Source organism: Tinamus guttatus, unplaced genomic scaffold, assembly GCF_059628265.1.
Source record: "Tinamus guttatus ecotype Peru unplaced genomic scaffold, ASM5962826v1 Tinamus_guttatus_pri_ptg000047l, whole genome shotgun sequence".
In the NCBI taxonomy this organism is placed as follows: Eukaryota; Metazoa; Chordata; class Aves; order Tinamiformes; family Tinamidae; genus Tinamus; species Tinamus guttatus.
This window is the reverse complement of record NW_028288581.1, coordinates 1,033,366-1,050,440: the sequence shown is the minus strand read 5'-3', so window position 1 is coordinate 1,050,440 and position 17,075 is coordinate 1,033,366. Positions and strand designations below refer to the sequence as shown.

The 17,075-nt window shown below is 36.7% G+C and overlaps 1 protein-coding gene across 1 annotated transcript in view; it reads right to left on the bottom strand.

The window, feature by feature from the left end:
• MYO16 (myosin XVI) overlaps window positions 1-17,075 on the bottom strand; it is a 250,981-nt gene that overhangs the window by 37,124 nt on the left and 196,782 nt on the right. Inside the window, exons 28-31 of the mRNA XM_010216802.2 lie at window positions 9,971-10,067; window positions 5,529-5,775; window positions 3,326-3,633; window positions 429-1,634 (exon numbers count right to left, since the gene is read on the bottom strand). Of these exons, the coding sequence (XP_010215104.2) occupies window positions 429-1,634; window positions 3,326-3,633; window positions 5,529-5,775; window positions 9,971-10,067 (1,858 nt within the window). The remainder of the gene's footprint in view (window positions 1-428; window positions 1,635-3,325; window positions 3,634-5,528; window positions 5,776-9,970; window positions 10,068-17,075) is intronic.

Sequence of the window (17,075 nt, the reverse complement as noted above, 5' to 3'; positions counted from 1 at the left end):
AGAAGAAATATGGCAGTATTATCAAATTCACACTTTCATGGAAATTAAATAATGTGATCTTAAAATATGTTATCTTCCAGGAAGCTAGTAAAATGAAATACTATTATATATTTCATTCAAGGCATTGCTATGGGCTGATACCATAGTTTTCACATCATCTGACATACATGCTCGTATGTGAAAAAATTCCATTTAAATACGTGTGTCATTCAAATGACAGAAATGGTGATACCACAGTGAATACCTGAAGGGTTATGCTTTTCATACACAATGAATTTTCCTCGTTTTTTTCCTTATGACCACAAGGGATCTTAAAAAAACAAACAAAAAGCACCTTTTTGGGGGTACTTTTACTAACTCTATCAGTTTGTAATGTAAGACTGGTGCAGAAGGAACAGACGATACAGAAGCATACAGATCAGTCTTACCTTCTGGCTCCCTGATCTTTCTTCCTGCTGCAGATTTTCGTAGCACACTCCGTCCTGAGTTGAACAAGCTAGTTAACTCATCAAGGGGACTGGTCAATGACCTTGAGTTTGTAGGACTATATGGAAATGAAGACGACAAATTAGAGTTTGATTTCCTGTGATCTGCTCTTGCCAACTTTGGGGAGTACGGCAGTTTAGGGAATGGAGAAGATGAGCATCCAGGTTGAGCAGGATTTGGTCTCTGAGGTACTTTTGACAGATCTGAGTTTGTTCCTGTTTTTCCTGTATTAATCAGAAAACTGGCACAAGTCTCTGGAGGAAATGCAAAATGTGTGGAAGCCCGATAGGAAATATGAGGTGGCACAGGAGGAGGAGGTGGTGGGAGAGGAGGAGGGGGTGTTGAAGGAGGAGTCACTTTGCTGGAAACGTTGAACACAACCAAGCCAGGAGACGCTGGTCTTTCATTCTCCCCTTTCTGGTTTTTCGAGTACTGTGGTGATAATGGACTTGAGCCTTCTGACTGAACAGGGTATTTTAAGTTGGTTTCTAAGACAGGAAGCTTTTTGACTTCTAACGGTGTTAGAGGTGATTCATCAGAAGCAGGTGAACACGTAACAGGGGTTGGAGGAAATACAAGAAGTGGTGGTCTATGAGGGAGCAGGTTAGGGAAAGGGGCTGGAATGTCACATGAGTCTTTATAGTTGAAAGCTGCTTGACTGTTTCCATCCAGCTCTTCGATATTGACCCTTTTTTTGCTTTCAAAGAACAGTGGGGGAGATCCAGTCACTACTGGAATTATTCCATTACCATTGCTCCCTTCTTCTGGCAGAAAATACTTCATTTCTTCATATACAGACTCTCCTTGCTCTGGGCTTTCTGCTTCAGCAGAACTGTTCTTCATTGCATTCCCTACCATTTCAATATACACAGGCTCATTTTCCTCCTCTTCCTGTGACATATACAGACTCAATGTGCCATGCTGCGGCCCATCAGTAGATGTTGTTCTCTGTACAGTCACAGTGTCATAGATGACTGGTTTAGCTACAGTACTTGCTTGCTTCACATCCCCTGGCTTTTGGCCATTTTGGCCAGGTATTTCTTCATAAGACCCACTAAGTTTTGTGTTGGGGCTTCGTTTTGGTTTTCTGGGAGGGATTTTTTTCATTGTACTGTAGTCATCACTGTGTGGTCTTGGACGGGTCAGTACTAGGAGAGTGAAAAAGGTATGTGTTATTAACAGATCCAAGTCTGTTTTCTCTTGCACAGTTACAGTACTTAAGCCTTCAAATCTTGCATATATTTTACAATGAGCAGAAGTCATGAAAGCAGGCAGCTAATCGAAAGTGTACACATTCCAGAGAAAAAATACAAAACTTTCAGCTTCCAGACCACAAGCCTTTGCCACATGGTATACAATCTGCTTTGCTTGTCACTATAGTCACTAAAAAGTGAGACACAAACACCTGAGGGATTAGTTTTTGAATCCAAATGTTCACTGAAAAGTCTCTAATAAATGGGCATCCCCCAAGCGAGAAGATAGAGGGGTAAGTAACTAAGAGTTTCAGCATGCTGCTACTTTGGCATATATATATTGACTGAAATATCCTCCTTTCATGTAAATATCTATAAAATCCTAATCACAGGCATTATACTATGCCTGTCTCTGCTTCTTTTGTGCTGCTGTGCAGAAATAATTTATGAAGTTAGGGAACGCCATAGCCTAAGGGGAATTCCCCAACTGAGTATACAGATAACAAAACTAGGCATCTCTTCACATCCTCCGGGCAAGGAAGTGGTGGAAAGAGTAGATAGCTATGATCGGTAGGTGACAGGTGTTTTAAGATCAAAATTAGATGGCATAAATCATGGTTCGCCTTGGATGAAGATTCAGGAAACTGCCATAAGTCTTGGAAAATGACAGAACCAGAGAAGCTGGTCCCATTGTTTCAAATATACAGAAGAATTCCATAGTTATTTTGTAAGTGTGTATAAACACTAGTGTAAAGGCCACAGATGCAAATACAAATTGTCCTTCTTTCAGAAAGCTCTATTGGAGTCCATACTGGTCGAAGTGCTTCCCTCTCCACAAGGAATTTGACCAAGGGGAGGTTAGGAAAAAAATGATTTGCATCTAAATAGAATATGAGAACAGTAATTATTATGCAGGAAGGAGCTTTGAGATTAGAGAATGGTTGTACATAGCTTTAAGCCCAACCTGAAGGATCTTCCCTGGTACACTTGGAGGAGCCTTCCAACAAAACATGACTACTTCAACTTATTGGGGAAATGTTGAATACATCCACCTTATTCATCTTCTGTTCATTCATTTCAGGGGTGAAGAAGGACATAAGAGTTTGACTCAAATACTTTTTTTCCATACACTGATACAGGCTGGGACTTTCATAGAACTTGCATTCTAACTGAAAAAAAGTCACTGTAACCAAGTTGTGCATATCACAAACATAGTACGACTGAATGCACAAATTATTCATGCTAATCTAAAAATGTAGGACAAAATTTAATGTTTAACTTGCTAAAATTGAACACTCAAACATTCTGTTTTAACTATCCAAGATATTCTAACATACAGTTTAAAAGGTGAAATGAAATTGTCAACAGCGTAAGAGAGCTGAAGATGACAAAGATCCTTTGTCTCTAGGGAGAACTGTGCAAATCTGTTTTGGCTGTTGACAAACTACGCAATTAGAACACGTGAGCAGTAATTTGCTGATTTGGGAACAAATGACAAATTGACTAATTTTATTTATTGCCACTGAAAACGTTTTAAGGAAGTGGGGCTCCTCAAGGTGCTTGTCTGCATTTAAAAGCATCAAAGCCAGAAGCAAATCAATAACCTAAAGTAACATTTGTGCCGGTCTCTCCCTTTTATGCCTAACCTTCATTAGCGGTTTCCTTAGAAGCTGCCGACAAGCAAGCACTAACAGCCTCGTAGGACGCGCTCAGTCGTGTGTTGGGGTCCCTCTTTGGCTTGGGAGGAGGCTGTTTCCTTGGTGACGGCAGGCTATTGCCATCATCCATGCTGAACACGGAGTGCAGGGAGGGGGATCTGATGGATGATCCAGCCGCAGAATGTACCAAGCCATCCACCGCCATGGGGACAGGGACAGAGCTGGAGTGGAAGTGCTTGGGCGTTCGACAGCCGGCAAAGCTCTCCTCGGGGACCTTCCCACCCTTGTCCTCGGCTCTGAAAGTGCAGAAAAGAGGCCCAGATGCATTATTCAAATGATAACAATGAACCTGTTCATGCAAACATAACAGCAGCTTTTTGGTAAACAATCTCACAGCTCCCCTGCTGTGCCCAGGGGATGTGTGTAGTAATCTTCTGACAAACAAATCCAGATCAAGCTGCTAGCTTTCTTCCATTTCCTGATTTATGATAAATCAGGACACCGGCCCTTTTTTTCCACACAAATGCAGCTTTCCTTTAGCAGTTTCATATTGTTGGTTGGACATTCACTGAATGAATTGTTCACACTTTGATTGTTACACACAATGAAAAGCTGAGTTTTCAATCTGAATGATAATTTCTCAGAAATCCATTTTAATAGAAAGTTACCGAGGCAGTGAATGCTGAGCCTTTATCATTATTTTCTAAAAGACAACTGTAAATTCTATTTAGATAATCCAAGGATTTAAAATACTAGATGACCTTCTAACTAGTTACTTTGGCTTCTTGGCCTGTTCTATCTGGATACCCACACATCTTTTTAAGGTTCATTACAAGTTATTATTTTGTTGATTTTGGCTATGGCATTAATAAATATCTTATCATTTTAATCATAGTTGTAGAGAGTTTCACTTACTGCATTATTTTTTCCTCTTGCTTATGTTATTTTAATATGTACTGAGAAACAATGATTTAGTACTTGTTTACAATAAACTGCCTTCTTAAAATATTCATCTAATGATTAATTCCCCCAAAATGAAAATGTTGAAAACTTTTTTGATTTTGAGTAATATTATATTAGGTAGGAGATGTTTATGTTGTCATTCTACAAAAAAGCATTTTTTTTCAGCTGTAATTTTACATTTTAAAAATGTGGTTTTGTATTTCCAGCAGAGCTAGAATTCAACTACATGATATAGCCAGCTGTCCATGTAGTAAATGAAATAGCTAAAAAGCTATGAAAGCTTGGTGCTCAGTGGATAATTTGTTTTCACTGTAATGTTTAATTACAGTCTTTCCTACAAAGGCATTTCCTCCAATATGTAATCACTGGGATGTTTGGAGCTAATTAAGCAGATGCACTGCCATTTTCACTTTAATAAAAATTACTGACAAAAGCAATGAAAGCAAAAAGGGAGTTGTTCCTGATGAGAATTATATTCCTACAGAAGAACAAACATTTGTATGTCCAGCAGATTAGAAGCAAACACAATGTGTCTCCCTGCTCTAGGTATTGCAAAGGCTACTTCTGCCCTTTCAGGTGTCTCTGAATAGATGGAGGGCTTCATCCCCAGGCAGGAGCTCTCCTGTACTTGATAAATTTGTACCACAGGTATTTCTGGAAACTGTGGTGAGAAGTAAACCTTGACTCTGAAAAAAAAAAAAAAAACTTTGGTATATTTTTAAATGAGAGAAAAGGATCCTCTTGACAATCTCTCTAGTCCAGTGGATAATCACTGTAGTCCAGTGGATAATCAGGATTTATTTGTTTGGTCCTCACTGCATTTTAACGGTTTCCTAGCTGTTCAGTATCTTGGCAATTTCCTAGTGTTGGAAGTTAGAGGATTTTTGCTTTATTTCATTGCTTTGGTTAAAGTCCCACTATAATCGATTCATCTTAAAACTTATATATACAAATAGATAATAAATGCCCAGTGACTTCAACAAGGTCCTGTAAAACAGTAACTCTTGAATCAGATATAATACACCTCTTTAACTTTCTGGAATACATGAACTGATAAACCAACAAAACAGTGTCCAAGATTGATCTGAGATAAGCATATACTTGAGAATCCACTTTCAACTCTCTATCACTTCTACGACTTTGTAAACTGTGAAGAAGAAGCGCACTAAAACTGGGGACATGCTTTAATTCTTCACTCTACTGTGCCAAATATGTTTTCTCTTCTTACCTTTTAGGGACTTCTTCTGGTCGGATTCTACCTTCTAACTTTTCCCTGTGATAAGCAGCATTCATTTCATTGCGGAGCCGGTCATTTTCCCGAGCAATGTCAGATGCATTTTGAATGACCAAGGCATCATATGTTTTCAGTCCCATATCCTCAGCATTCTGCAGGAAGCTTTTGATTGAGGTGACTTCTTCTTGTTTGATGCTCATCTTCTGTATCAAACGCTGACGGGCTAGAAATCCTCTTACAACTATCAGAAGAAAAAAAAAAAAGGATCAATGAAAGAGAACTAATTCATTAGTGAATAATACAGTATTATTGTGTGTTCTGCTGTAAAAGCATGTAAATCAAGTCCAGTTGGTACCCTGTACAAAGAATGAAAGAAATGCAACTATATATAAATGTCCTAAAATGGAATTCTTTCTGTTTCTTATCGGCAATACTTAAAGGAAAGTATGATAGTTCATTCATCTATACATTTTAACTAACAGAACTCAAAAGGTCTAGTTTCACTGAATATTATCCTTCCTTATATTACAACTGGAAACACACATGTATGTTGCAGAATGAAAAAGCATATGTATACACTGCAAAGTTCCTATGTCTCCAAATAAAATCTTGAGTAACTGATTTTATGATTGAATTTAGTAAGAATAAAAAATTCTCTTTTTTGGTCATATTCAATCTAAAATAATGCTTTAAATATTTCAGAGTACTAAATAAATAAATAAATAGAAACTATCAAAACCATCACAAGATTTTTTAATGAGAAATCATATTAAGGACTTTTTTTCTCCCATTTTCTTTCAGCCAAAACAATGAGATAAGCTTCTTGCAAATTTCTGAAATGTTTCTCTACACCAAGTCTGCAATTTCCAGGTTAAAATTTTCATCTGTGTTGCATCAGCTTTATACTCTGACAGCCCTCTCATGCTGAGAGAAGATTTTGGTGTATTTTCTGTATTATTTTCCTATGTATAAACACTACGCAGCCCGCAAACTAAATTCCATCTAATCTCCTGAATTTTCCAAAGTACTCAGCTGATCATAAATAGAAGGTATAGGGACTTCTGTGGCCCTTAGCAAATATGTCCCCAAATTGGACACTCTATCTGCAACAAGTAGTACTGGTATTTTTGAGCTTATGTTCTGACTTGGAAGAGAGGCACTAGCAAGAACATGCTTTTGAATTTTGTTGTTGTTGATGCAGAGGGCAATGTAAGATATTTTCTTTCATCATCTCTGTCCTTGTTTATATATTTAAAACAAGATTGTTTTAGAGATGCTCAGTGCCTGGCTGATGAAATACAAGAAAGGGTAATACTAAAATACTAGCAGTGCTTGTGTCCAAAATTCAGTGGTTTGGAAACATAATGGTTTATCTATTTGGAGAAAGGAAAATTTGAAGATTTACATTTTCATGCCATTTCAAATTCCTTTAGTTACATCCTATAATAAAAAAAGACTCCTTAAACACCTGAAACATCATTTCACTTACCTAATTTAGTTGAAAAGAAAATTCATAGCTGACTTCTGTTGACAATTTTATGAGAATTCACACTAGATATACACATCACTGAGTATGAATTCATAATGTTGTTGTTGAGAAGGTAATGAACACATGTATAGAGCATTATCAGAGTTCACTACTCATAAGAATGTAAAATTGGAAAGAGCGTAATAAGCCAGAATTACTCCTTCTCCCATAGAATTTTCTTTAAGACCATTTGCTATAGAGCAGATAGAATAATTGATGAATGGTTAAGCATCAAAGCCTGCATGAGTCTGGAAAATGCCTGTCTTTAAAAGGTCCAACACATTTTTAAAAGTGTATGTGTGTATGTGTGTGTGTATGTGTATATGTGTGCACTTTGAGCAAAAAGAAAGATAAGTGGACAGTAACACTACAAAGATGGGTTAGGAGAAGGAAATACAGAGATTAATCCTCCATCAGGATTGTTTCCAGGTAGGAGCGATGCAGGGTAGCCTGCTAGAAAGGTCCAGTAAAATGACATCCTTTAGAGCCAATGGCAACATTTCCAGATCATGCAGCTACTCTGAACTATGCACTTACATCGAATTTGAGATGCTTTGAAGAAATCTTCAACAAACTTCTGTCAGGAAGGGTGTCAGACACACTCTCCTTCTTGTATTTGCACACATTTTTATGAACTGAATAGCTCAGAGAGCTCAGGTTTGGAAACGGACATTTCACAACAATTCCTTTTTTTATGAGAGCATTTCAAAGATTTTGTCTTCAGTTCAAAACAGAGAAAAACTCAAAAAACTCAATTTCATAACCTCAAAAGATGCTCTGAAATGAGACTGTTATCTCCTAGACCTTTACTTCTTAGTTTCACCTACTATTATACCAGCCTATCTTCTGCACTTGTTCCTCATTTACATAAATCTCAAGTAATTCTCACTTATGTAAATTAAAATAATTGAGGTTAGCACCCTAAAGGAAGAGAACTATCTATTTCTTTACAGTTCATCTAAGGATAAATATCAGAATTGTGGAAATTAAAGCAGGCTGTGGATCTGGCTTCTCTGACAAATGTAGTAATTATTGTGTACACAACGTATTTCAGTTAATTCCTAATCTGGTTGAGCTCTCAGGAAAGAACTTCCAAAGGATAGACTTTTCCACAGGTCCAAACACTTTTGCAGTGATTTGATAGGATGAAAATTTCCCATAGGTAGAACTTATAGCTGTGAAAAAATACAACAAAATCCCTGAACCTCTTGATCTTTTATTTAAATAAAGCTTCCTACACACAATTTTGCTTTAATTTGACCTCTTTCTTTGCATCAGTTAATTTTCAGAAGAGCAGAAAAGGCTTATTTGAACTGCTTTATTTTTTTTCCATAAGCTGTGGCAATACTGAAAGGATTGCTAGAAAGAATGAAGTAAAAATGGCCTCTTTGGTTAAGAAGAATTTGGTGTTTTTTGCCTTTGACTTAAGCGCTTTCACAACTTCCCAGAGCAATCTGATGTGCCAAAAAGCCAGTTTACTGTCAGTTTACAACTGTAACTGCTTAGGAAGAGTTTATTCTGTGAGCTAGTGTAGTTTGCTCATTCAATCAAACTACATTCAAGCTTACCCTTACTCATTCAAGCTCTTTACTCAGTTCTTCCAGACTGCAGATGAGCCGTAGATATGACAGAAGTTTTGAATGCATGGGTCTGGGGAAAATGCCCTTTCAGCTTAGCTTAATTAAAAAAGAAATGTGTGAGGAGCCAAGAAAACAAATTATCTTCACCATTCAGGCAGGGTTTGGCAGACACCTGTTCTTTGGCTCTATCAAACATGGATTTATCTGAGGATACTTTACATTTTGGTGTCAGGTTATATTAAAGTATTTTCTGTATAAATTTGAATCAGAAAGATAAATATTTCCATTCTTTGATAACTCAGTATATGAAGGCAAAGAGGATAAACCTCTATTGATAGTGAATACAACACAGCTATGCTGCATAAAAGACAGGCAGAAGTTTAAGAAATTGACTGGTGTAGTCTGTATAATGTCGCCCTCAACACTCACTTCTGAACTGCTGTTTCTGGTTCTACTTGCTTTGAGTTTTCTCTTGGTTTCCTCCATTTTCCCTATATCCTCTTAGTAAGGAACAGCTAATCCAAATGAATAGTGGTTTACACGCTTTCATACCTACAATATTATTTATCTGATTTAAAAGAAAAAAAGATAAGTGCTTGCCTTTCTATTCTCCTTTAAAAAGGCGCTAATGGGAATTATTGAACACTTCAGTCAAATACATATATAATGTATTGTGTGAAGGAAGTTTCTTCATGCAAAGCAACATTCACATTTTCAACAGTTATTTGAGTTTTTGCTAGGAAAAGTAGCAGATGTGGCAGGAAATCAAGTGCAGCGAATATCTCCTTTTTTGTTTGTTTGTTTTTTTTTTTTAAAGGCATTGTGATCTTAATAAAAGCACTGGTATAAGTGAAAATAAAAATGCCTAGACATAAAAATTAAGTGCGGCTAGATACGAAAGCTATAACAAAAGAGAAAAATAAAGAAATCTAAACTATTAAATGATTAACTTTGTGTTTACTGTTGCTATATGTATACATACCTATTTTCCATCATTGTTGCTACGTGTCATTTGGAACAAGAAGTTAAAGGTGATACTGATGCCTTGAAAAATTATTGAACATATTATAAAAAGGAAATATTTAAGATCTCCTTAGTTTTAATTACAGCCAGCAGTTTTTATAAAATCATGTGTGACAGATGGAAAGTGCAAGTATTACCAATGTCAGTCTGGCCTCCAAGAAATCTGTAAAAGCATTAGCTGGAAATATGTCTATGGGGAAATATATAAAATACAACAACTATTCAAGGAGAAAACATTCTTTGCAACGTTCTTGTGCTCAGTGTACAAAGCTATAGCTCATGAATATTTGTTCTGTAATTGTTACCTTTTTGGCAGGTTATAATTTTCTTCTGAAGCTGAAGGCACAAATCGTTGAGATGGTCAGCTTGCCAGTATTTCAGAAACACTTTTCGAACTCCTATCTAGAATACAAACAGCAGGGGTAAACCTTCACACCAAGAAGAAAAGGCCAAAATTATGACAGGTAAATAATGATAGTACATTTAAAATCCAGCTAAAGAGTTGAGGCAAGATTTGCAATTCAGGAATAGTACAATGTCAGTGCTTGTTCAGTGGGGTAATATCACTTGGTTTCCTAAAAGATAAATTGGGAAAAGACAAAAAAGCTCTAAGGCACATAGTTCCCCTTCAGATTCAAATTCAAAACAAATACCACAGAATTCAAGCTAAGAGAAGGTTGGGATAAAAAAAGTATTCTGAATGCAATTTAATTATGCAAATGTGCTCGTCAAGGTAATAGAAATATGTTTTGGCATTTATATATCATGAGGATGTAGACAAGGAAAATGGTGATAAAACCATAAACCTATGTGAAGCAGAAAAAGAATAACAGACAGCTGCCATCTGTGTAAAAGGAAAAAAATAACTGAAGTTGGAGGATAGGAGAAAATGTGCCAAGAGCAAGAATGATTTCTAATGCCCAGTAATCCTAATTCCAAAATTTGCCTATTAAATCTATTTTGCAATCTCCCTTTAGGATCAAGCCTTTGAGGTCAGAGATAGTGACCTATGTGTGAAAAATATAGTACTGACTGAGTTTATAATCTTATTTTTGTGCTGGAGAGTTGCATGGTTTAACTCACCTAGTTCTTTGAAGGTCTTAATAAACACAACAGTTAACATTCTTCCTCTTTTACAGGAAAATTCAGCTAGTTAGACCAAAAGAAAACACCTTCCTTTTGATAGTTTCTGAACATGCTGAAACAACCCTTTAAAAATCTTTTATGTATAATTTTCAAAGGCATTCCTTTCTAATAGCCTGTAAAAGCCCCAACAGATCTGCTATTCCACAAATAGCAAGTTAATAAAAAATTGCATCAGTGAGTAAGTAATGTTTTTTCTTATACCCCATTTTCATCTCAGGAATTCTTTAGAAGAAGCTTTCCTTCACTCCTTAGAAATAGGAAAGATTTGTATTTATTTATTTATTTATTCATTGTATAAATGTGTGAGACAAGTATTAGCAGGAAGATTTGCACACTTTTTCAACTTTTTAATCCAAATACCGTACCCAGATATACCTCATTGGTAACGATGAACTACAGAAAGCCAGCACATATAAACTATGTTTAAACTTTGTTCAACTACGTTTAAACTATGTTTAAATTTTCCCACATCAAGCCTCATCAATTTTCAACTCTCTTTATCCAAAATTTAAGCCTTCTATCTTTTTCATGCCTTCATTTTTTTCTGGGATAGCAGAACTCTATCTTGATTCCTTTCGTGACACTCTTCTGTCACTAAACCCTGACAATTCTGTGATAGATGCTCATGCAACAACACTTTTTTTTCCATCCATCCATTGAATTTTCCTTATTTCTAGCTTTAGCTATTCTCGCTCACATCACCTCACACACAGAATTTTTCTATAAGTAGTAACTGAATTATTATTCACACGGTTAACCGTAGTAAAGATATCAGTTAATTATCATAATTAGTATTTTTATCAAAGTAACTCTCAGAAGACCAAGGATCAGCTACAGATATTTCACTCTCTTCCACAAGTTCTTTATATCACATTCAAGCCTTTTCCTCCCTCTCTTCAGCCTATACTCAACCATCCATTTTTTCTCATTTCTATTTATTTCCCTGCGTTCCTCGAAATGATCATTATTCTCTGTCTTTCTCACTGGAAGTCTCTAAACATTGCCCTCTACAAGGGCAATGTTTGACAATACTTTGACAGCAGAAACATTGGGAAAACATTCAGAAGGGATGAAAGATTACATTTTCAAAGCCTATAAAAAGTCTGATTACCTGCAATGCTGACAGCAAAATTAACAATCCCTTTCTCTATTAATCCCATAATTAACATGCCTAGAACATTTATGCTACATTTTAAGTATATGACTTAACAAAACAGTCAATTCTAACTTATTTGGCAGTGTTTCGCCACAAAAATGCTTTTAAGAAGACCGCTCAAGTTGATAGTCAGTGTAGCTACCAGTGTTTGCCATGTGGCATGGCTGATTCACAAAGCCAGCTACGGGACACCTACCGCTCTAGCTCTCTCCTGTCCTACAAGCCAGAGACAGCATAAATGGGGTTAGTGTTGCATTGCTTTTACTGAGATCCTCATTAGTAGAAGCCTCCAAAGATTTACAAGCGAATGAACAAAATCCAGTCACACATTCATTTTTACACAAATTCATTTTTACATTTGCATAAAAACTATTACAACCTTTATATCACATGCCAGGTCTAGCACGCAGTTCTCTATAGAGCAGGTTTAGAAGAAATTGCTGTGAGACCTTTGATTACATCAGTATAGCTGGAGAGCTGTATGACTTGATCTTTAAACTATATATGTTACCCTTTGAAGCTGACCGAGAACAACGTAGTCCCACTGCCCTCTGCACGGACCTGGTGCTCTGTAAGAGCATGAAAGTTGAAAAGTGTTGGAATTTATACCTTGCACAGTAGTGATGTGCCTGTTATCAAGCCAGTTTTTTAGGTTGCCACCTGTCTTTATTCTGATCTTTTCTCTAATCACAGAATATTTCCTGCTTGCTCCAGGGGAAAAAAAAAAAAAGGTTAAAATGTTCTCCAATGAAAGCACTCACTTTTCAGTACTTTCTGGACTACAAAGTGCTCTCATCTGAGATCTGAGTCTGAAATTTTAATGTCATTCAGACTTCTGTAAAAGTAAACCATCTGTGAATTACAGTCATAGTTATTTTAATTAGAAAAGCATTAGGGTTTTAAATGTTATTTTTCAAAATGACAGATTTTTTTAAAAATGAAGTAAAATTATCTCTGATGACTCCAAAGCTTCAATTACTGCTACAGGCCTTTTTTTCTTTCTTTCTGGGAGGAGGAACAGAGCACTGAAGGGAGATTTTTTCTCTTCTCTTCTCTTCTCTTCTCTTCTCTTCTCTTCTCTTCTCTTCTCTTCTCTTCTCTTCTCTTCTCTTCTCTTCTCTTCTCTTCTCTTTCTCTTCTCTTCTCTTCTCTTCTCTTCTCTTCTCTTCTCTTCTCTTCTCTTCTCTTCTCTTCTCTCTTCTCTCCTCTCCTCTCCTCTCCTCTCCTCTCCTCTCCTCTCCTCTCCTCTCCTCTCCTCTCCCCTTCCCTTCCCTTCCTCTTCTCTTCCTCTTCTCTTCCTCTTCTCTTCCTCTTCTCTTCTCTTCTCTTCTCTTCTCTTCTCTTCTCTTCTCTTCTCTTCTCTTCTCTTCTCTTCTCTTCTCTTTTTCCTTTCCTTTCCTTTCCTTTCCTTTCCTTTCCTTTCCTTTCCTTTCCTTTCCTTTCCTTTCCTTTCCTTTCCTTTCCTTTCCTTTCCTTTCCTTTCCTTTCCTTTCCTTTCCTTTCCTTTCCTTTCCTTTCCTTTCCTTTCCTTTCCTTTCCTTTCCCCTCCCCCTGCCTTCCCTTCCCTTCCCTTTCCTTTCCTTCCCTTCCCTTCCTTTTCCTTTTTTTTTTTTTTTTTTAACAGAAAAGGTGTAGGATGTAGAAGTACAGACATTCAAAACTACGGAATGGATGCTGAGATGGTGTGTAGGTGGCATGGAGGCAGTATTAACTCATACTTAATAGGTGTCAAGGGAATCTGTAAAGCTGTTCTTTAGTTTAAAAAAGGCAATTTGTGGGAGTGCTGTGTGTTTCTGGCAGTACTTTCAAAATAGCTACCTACAAAAGACAGAGAACTATAATCTAATGATATTTTACACAATGACACACATTTTCACAGTGCATTAATGAAATGTAAAAAAAAAATCCCTGAAAGTATTGTAAAATATGTCTTTTGCAGTGAACATGTCTGCAAAAATAGTATAATGACAAATAAATTTACAGGGGACTGATCTTTTATAAGGGCTGAAATGCTGTTCTTAAAATCTTACCCTCTCTGCTTCATTTGTTAGCTTTTAAGCTAACAAATGCAGTTTAAGAGTACTCTGTTGCATGCAAGCTACTGACCTTGCACAGTGGTACATGCTGAGTAAACCCACAATTTAGCACAGCTTCTGCACGGCCATAACATGAGGCACTGAGTGATCTAGTATTCACTCAAGGAACGCTATGTAAGCGTTTGTCACGATTTGGAATTTAGAGAGAAAAACTGTCATTCAGCTTGGGAAAGGATGGCACAAAGTATATTACCAAAAACTGAACAAATCTCACAGTTCTCTCCACTTGTGAGACAGCAAAAAGGGCTGCATCGTAGGAAAGGAAAGGTACAGAAAATATAAAACGCATTTGAGAGATACTTAGTGGAGAAAACACAGCTCTGGATTTATCTCAAGAGACCTCTGTACTATTCTGATATTTGAAAATTCTAGAGATATTGATAGGTACTGAAAGAAATGACACGAAAGTGTCCCTGTGTGTGATCTGAGAAATACAGACAACAGTAAGAGTCATAGCAATAGTGAAGAAAACAGCCTTTGAGGTGGAAGACCAGAAAAATAAGAGATGAAGATGAGAATATCCAGAAGTGAAGCACCCAGAAAAGGAGAGCCAAGGGAGAAAATCAGCTGTGAATTAAAACCTTGAAACCCAGACATGGGAGAAGATTTGAATGCAAAAAGAACTCAGAGAATAGTTTGCGAGACTAGTGATTATAAGCAAATCCTGACAGGGGGATTCGGGGATAAAAAAAAAAGAGATAGCAATGGAAATCAAAAATAGAGCTCCGTGTTGAAAGATGGAGAGCTTGTGAGAGTTCCGAGGTCCAAGAGAATGATCCGTCCTACTGGGATGGCACAAGTAATTGCTAAGAAAGCTTGCAGGTTGCATCTGGCTCAGGCTGGGCTACCGATAATGTTGGTGAGGATGCAATAAGCTCAGGGAGTGTTTCTGCTGCTAGAACATTATTTCCAGGAACATAATAGGATGATATGTTGTCACTTGAGCAATGCTATTTTGGTGACACAACTCAAAGTAGCAAGAAAGTATAGATGCTGGTGTTTTATTCATCTAATGTTAATCTGAAAACTCCTGGGATTATTTTTTCATGTGATCTTCATAATTTACCTAATTTTAAAATTGCCTAAAAGAAAATGACTATTAAAATAAGACACTTGAAACAAAAAGGAACATTTACTTCCAATGACAAATGAATAAACTGAAACATAAGTTATGTGTACTTGAAGTTTTCCTATTCAGGAGGGAAAAGAGTTAAGAATATCTTATATATTACATTGCTTTCAAAGCAATCGAATACGTCATCATATTAAGTACAAAGCAATTCATATCTCAACATATCATAACCACCTCACTTTAAGCCAAAATAAACAGTATTGTTTAAGTAATATCTTAAAAAACTGTTGTGAAATAAGCATATAATTTACATTTGTATGATTCCACATGCTTTTGCCTGTTTTTATGACTTAATCATCTGTTGTCTCTGTCCTATATTTTGTATTATATCATATGTACACTTTTTCTAAGAAAGGCCTCTGCTATATTTATGTAGTACATTAATGCCTTGAAGATCAAAAATATTTAAAGACAGTTATATCAAAACCAATATATTAAACACCTGTAGGTCAGTAATGAAATATGATGTTTCTCTCTGTGTCTGGTAAGAACTGAGGATCAGATTCTTCATTTTCCTTCTGCAAATCTAAGATTGCAAGAAGAATTTAAAATCCCTAGAGAGACTTCTGGGAATTCCCTTTATTTAAGACCTATTCTCTGGCTTTGCATTCTTTTTAAGTGGAAAAAGTTTTACAATATATCTCCAAACTGGCAAGGACGATTTCTCCAGAAACTCTGCAGACTTCTGAAACAACTATCACAGTGTCTATATGTGAATAAATGGAATAAATGTGGATGGGCAGCAACATAGAGTTTCTTGCAACTACTTGATTCTGACTTGGAACTTCATAAAAACATTCTTACTGAGCTGTTCTGCTTATTTCATATCCTATGACTACTTTGGATCATCTCACTCAAACCGTAACCTGTGTTATGGTTTCCAAAATAAGCAATCCCTGGAGTTCAGAATGCAAGGTCACCAATAAGAAGAAATTGGGGGGGATCAGAACAAATAGGCTAAAAAATGAAAGGATAAATTCAGACAAAGCATTTTGGATAAAGAATCCCATATCTACCCAGACAAGCATTTTTAGAAAACAAAGGCTGAGAGATCCACTTTTAGTGAAGTCTGGTCCTTGCAGCTCTTGCACTTAACAGCTGAACTGTACAATGACAGCAATTTAAACTGATGCTTTGTTTTATCTTTGGTATAATGCAAGCATTTTGGCAATCCTTATCTTAAGACCACTGACCTTAACTAAACAGAATATAAAGCTCCAAGTTTTGATGAGAAAGCTCGGTAAGCTATGAGCTAACTTACCCTTACTGAATTCATATTTGCAAGCTCAACGGTGAGAGGAATAACAGCCCAAATAAATGAAGGTTTCCATCTGTCAGGAAGAACAAGCCGAGGACTGTTTGTGCCCTGTATTTCGCCTAAACTGTGGCAACGTTTGCAAGCTTATTCTTCTGTTGGAACTGTAGAATTTCCTTAGCTAATGGTAATAAACGAATACAGTAAAGAAAATGTGGACTGGGTAGCATAAAGGACATCACAGTTCGGGCCAAGAGAGCTCCTGTATTGTAGCTCTACATTGAGCCTTCAGTACTTCTATTGCATTTGACTCCAAAATTACTAGATATCATCTTGCTCCCTCTTATATTAGTGGCAAAACTCTCACTGACTTCTCTGGGGGTTAAACAAGTCTATTACGTTCACTTTGTCTGGAGTAGGAACAGTTTGTTTTGATGTAAAATCCTGGTTTTCCTTTACATAGGGTGTGCTTAAAAGTCATAGCAAGTAGCTAAGCTTGTCATGATCAGGTATATATTTAAACTGAAAAGAACACCTTATCTAGACTGCACACAGAGTCAGGAGGCAAAAATAGCCTTTCATTAATAGCTCTGAACTTTTGTAATTCTAGTATTTCAGCTAACTG